We start from the raw sequence: 3,615 nt of genomic DNA, 5'->3' as shown, positions 1-3,615 counted from the left end.
CTCACTTGCCTTCTAAAGGAGAAATCCCTTCTTCCTAATTTCTATTTTCATTGGAGATGTGGAGCTACTAAGCTAGTCAATCTCTATTTTGTTGATGATCTTATGATATTTTGTGAGGGCGAGATGACTTCAATCAATCATATTCAGGATGCACTCTCTGAATTTCAATCCCTATCAGGTCTTTCACCTAGCCTTGGGAAGAGTAGCATATACTTTTCTGGGGTTAGCACTAGCACTAGATTGGCCATCTTGGCTGTCTTAGGGTTTAAAGAGGGTTCACTACCAGTTAGATATCTTGGTGTTCCCCTTCTTTCCACTAAACTCAAGGCTGCTGACTGTCAACGATTAGTGGATAACACTATTGCTAAAACCAAGTCCTGGACCAACAGAGACCTCACCTATGCTGGTACGGTCCAGTTGATTAGAAATGTTCTCTTCTCTATGCAAACCTATTGGTCTTCACTGTTTATCATTACTAAAAAGGTTATTAGAGAAGTTGAGTTTGATCCTTCGGGCCTTTCTCTGGACAGGTCCTGATCTAAGGAAAACAGGTGCCAAAGTCTCTTGGAAACATCCATGCTCTCCTAAGCAAGAGGGCGGTCATGGTTTCAAATCCATGCAGGTTTGGAATAAAGCAGCCATTGCCAAACACATCTGGTTCTTAATCTCTAGGGGGATCAGTCAATGTGGTGTCAGTGGGTCAAGTCTTACTTAATAAAAGGTAGGAATTTTTGGAATTTGAAAATTTCGGGTGATTGCACTTGGGTTTGGAGGAAACTTTTGACTCTCAGACCTGTGGTACAACCTTTCTTTCTAAGCATACTAGGTAATGATCAATCCACCTCCTTGTGGTATGACAATTGGCACCCTCTTGGACCATTGATGTGCAAATTTGGTAAAAGAATTGCTTATGATTCTGGTATCCCAAAGGATATGCCAATGTGTCCCACATCATCCATAATTCAAATTGGGCATTCCCCATTACCCAAACTATGGAGCTTAATGAGATAAGATGTTCTATGCCTCCTCTTGTTCAGTCCAGATTGAATGAGGCTGATCATGTTAGATGGACTCTCACATCCAATGGCCAGTTCTCAATTGCCTCCTTATGGGACAAATTGAGAACTTTCGTTCCAAGGGTCATGTGGCATAAGTTAGCATGGTTCTCAGGCCACATCCTGAAATGTAGCATTGTCACATGGATAGCTATTCAAAATAGGCTTTCCACTGCTGATAGACTTGTGCTATTTGGTCTTAATATTTCTCCTCAATGTAGTCTATGTCCAGGGGGGGAGAGCCATGATCATCTTTTATTTAACTGCCCTTTCTCTCAACAAGTGTGGGGTGCCATCCAAACCAAGCTTCATGTCTCTTGGCCACCTAGATCATGGGATGACTGGGTCACTCTTTTGTCAGATGTCAAGGGTAAATCACGTAGGACATTGATCACCAAACTGGTCTTCACTATAGTGGTTTATTATATCTGGATTGAGAGAAATGTTAGGAAATTTCAAAATCTTTCATGTACTTGGGAGGTAGTGTTCAGAAAATTTGCTCTATGGTTAGGGCCAGACTTTTATCACTTCACAGTATGCCCCAATCTCAAGCAGCATTGATTATAAATGAGTGGAATTTGGGTTTAGTTGCACATACAGTTGTTTTCCAAATCCTTGTTACACATGTGTTTTGTTTGGCAGGTTGTGATTGGTAGCTCTACAAGGTTGGACCTGGGGGTGTTACAATTTCTTCTAATTCCATAGTGGTCTCATTAGTGCTAAACTACTAATACTTTTTTTTTTGGGTAAATCAGCTTGAAATTGAAAAGGAGAGCAACCGAATTTACAGCCTACAAGGGGCAAACCCAAGGAGGAAAAGAAAAGAAAAACAAAACAAGAGTAAAGAAAATTGCTTAGGCTACATGGGCTAAACGATATGAGTTGTTTCCAATCCATCTAGTAAGAGGGAAGGAAAACAACACGATAAAGACACAACAAAAGGGATGGAGTGATCTTAGGAATACAGCCCGCCGTAACAGCAGCATACCATCCTTCATTGGTTCAAAACAGTAGTAGGCAATCAAGTCTTTGCTGGATTGATATCAAGAAGTCTACATCAGCAGAAAAGCCGTAGTAGCAGTCAAGCTAGCATCAAAACACTTCAATACACTTCAATTGCAGCAAAACACCTCAAGTGCTCGGTGGCAGCAGATTGCTAACTGGTCAATAACTGTGGCAGCAGATTGTTAACTGGACAGCAGCAGCAGAACATTTCAAAAGTTGGTTTGCACATAACATAATAGCAGAACAGCAGTCCTATTGATGCAGCAGCAGCAGCTAGCAGCCAATTGAAAGGCCTATTGATGTAATTGGTGCCCTCAATACAGCCGTAATAGAACACTTCAGTAGAGGCGGCCAATAAGCTGGAAAAGGTAAGTACTCGGCTAGGGACAAGCCCCCCAGCAAAAGCATAAACTCTCCAAGGGACAACCCCCCAAGGATAGGTAAAACAAGGTGGAAGTCTGCAAAACCTGTTGGACTCTCGAAGCGATAAACTGTAACTACGTCAGTAAGACAGAAGCAGAAGATAGAAGCTACAAATTGTACAGAACAGAACTGACAGCAGTAGACATCAGTAGGGACAACACACTTTATCCTGTCATAGGAAAGTAGCCATTGCAGAACCATAACATCAGAACAGCATAATCATAATCAGTACTTTGGTTTAAGAACCATAACAGCACCAGTGAAGGAAATAAGTCTCATGAGAAGAGCCATAACAGACCTTAACATATAGTCAGCCAAAGCATACAAGCTGCAGCAGCAAGGCTGAGTAATAGGCAGCAGAACAGAAACTTAAACAGTAACTGTAGCAGTCCTATTGCAATATCTGCTCCCCAACATACCCCCTCGAAATCTAACTCACCAAAAACAAAAGCAATAGGAAGGATCCTAACACCCTCAACTCTCCCTTACAAAAAGACTCCCTCTAACTTTTACCTCCACTCTTCAAATACTTTAGGGCTCAATCACACAACTCACAGGTACACACATATGTTGGCACTCACAAATCAAAGAGAAGGACGGGGCAAAGAGGAGGAATCCAAACTGAGTTGAACCACATAATATATAGAACAAATTAAGAGAAGAGTTTAAGATAACAACCTTGTAAATAGGAGTAATAGCAGATAAGTATCCCCCTTTGAAACCTTTGGATACACCTTCCTTGCAACTTGCTAGCCACCTTCAAGGAAGTCAACACAATGAACAACCTTTGCATGGGATGATCTTGCTTATCCCTTCTTGGACAGCAACCTTGTACCATTTTGAGAAGCTGACAAACAGTAGCAACAACCACAATACATCAATAAGACAATTGCAACTCAAGCCAAATTCCACTCATTCACAATCCAAGCTGCTTGAGATTGAGGCGTTCTATGAAGTGATAAAAGTCTGGCTCTAACCATAGAGCAGATTTTGTGAACAACTGCCTCCCATGTACAAGAGAGATTTTGAAACTTCGTAACATTTCTCTCAACCCAGTTGTGATAAACAGCTATTGTAAAGACCAGTTTTGTGAGCACAACCTTAAGTGTTTTACCTTTGACACCTGACAAAA

At 41.3% G+C, this 3,615-nt stretch overlaps 1 protein-coding gene across 1 annotated transcript; it reads left to right on the top strand.

The window, feature by feature from the left end:
- Positions 1 to 992: 992 nt before the first annotated feature.
- LOC131309492 (uncharacterized) lies at positions 993 to 1,760 on the top strand. Its single transcript, XM_058336118.1, has 2 exons — positions 993 to 1,589; positions 1,698 to 1,760. Exons 1-2 carry the CDS (start codon positions 993 to 995, stop codon positions 1,758 to 1,760), a joined length of 660 nt encoding a protein of 219 aa, XP_058192101.1.
- The last annotated feature ends 1,855 nt before the right edge of the window (positions 1,761 to 3,615 follow it).

The sequence above is a fragment of the Rhododendron vialii genome, chromosome 12a (genome assembly GCF_030253575.1).
Source record: "Rhododendron vialii isolate Sample 1 chromosome 12a, ASM3025357v1".
NCBI classification, from domain to species: Eukaryota; Viridiplantae; Streptophyta; class Magnoliopsida; order Ericales; family Ericaceae; genus Rhododendron; species Rhododendron vialii.
Note: the sequence above shows the minus strand (reverse complement) of the source record. Positions and strands in the feature narration are given on the sequence as shown.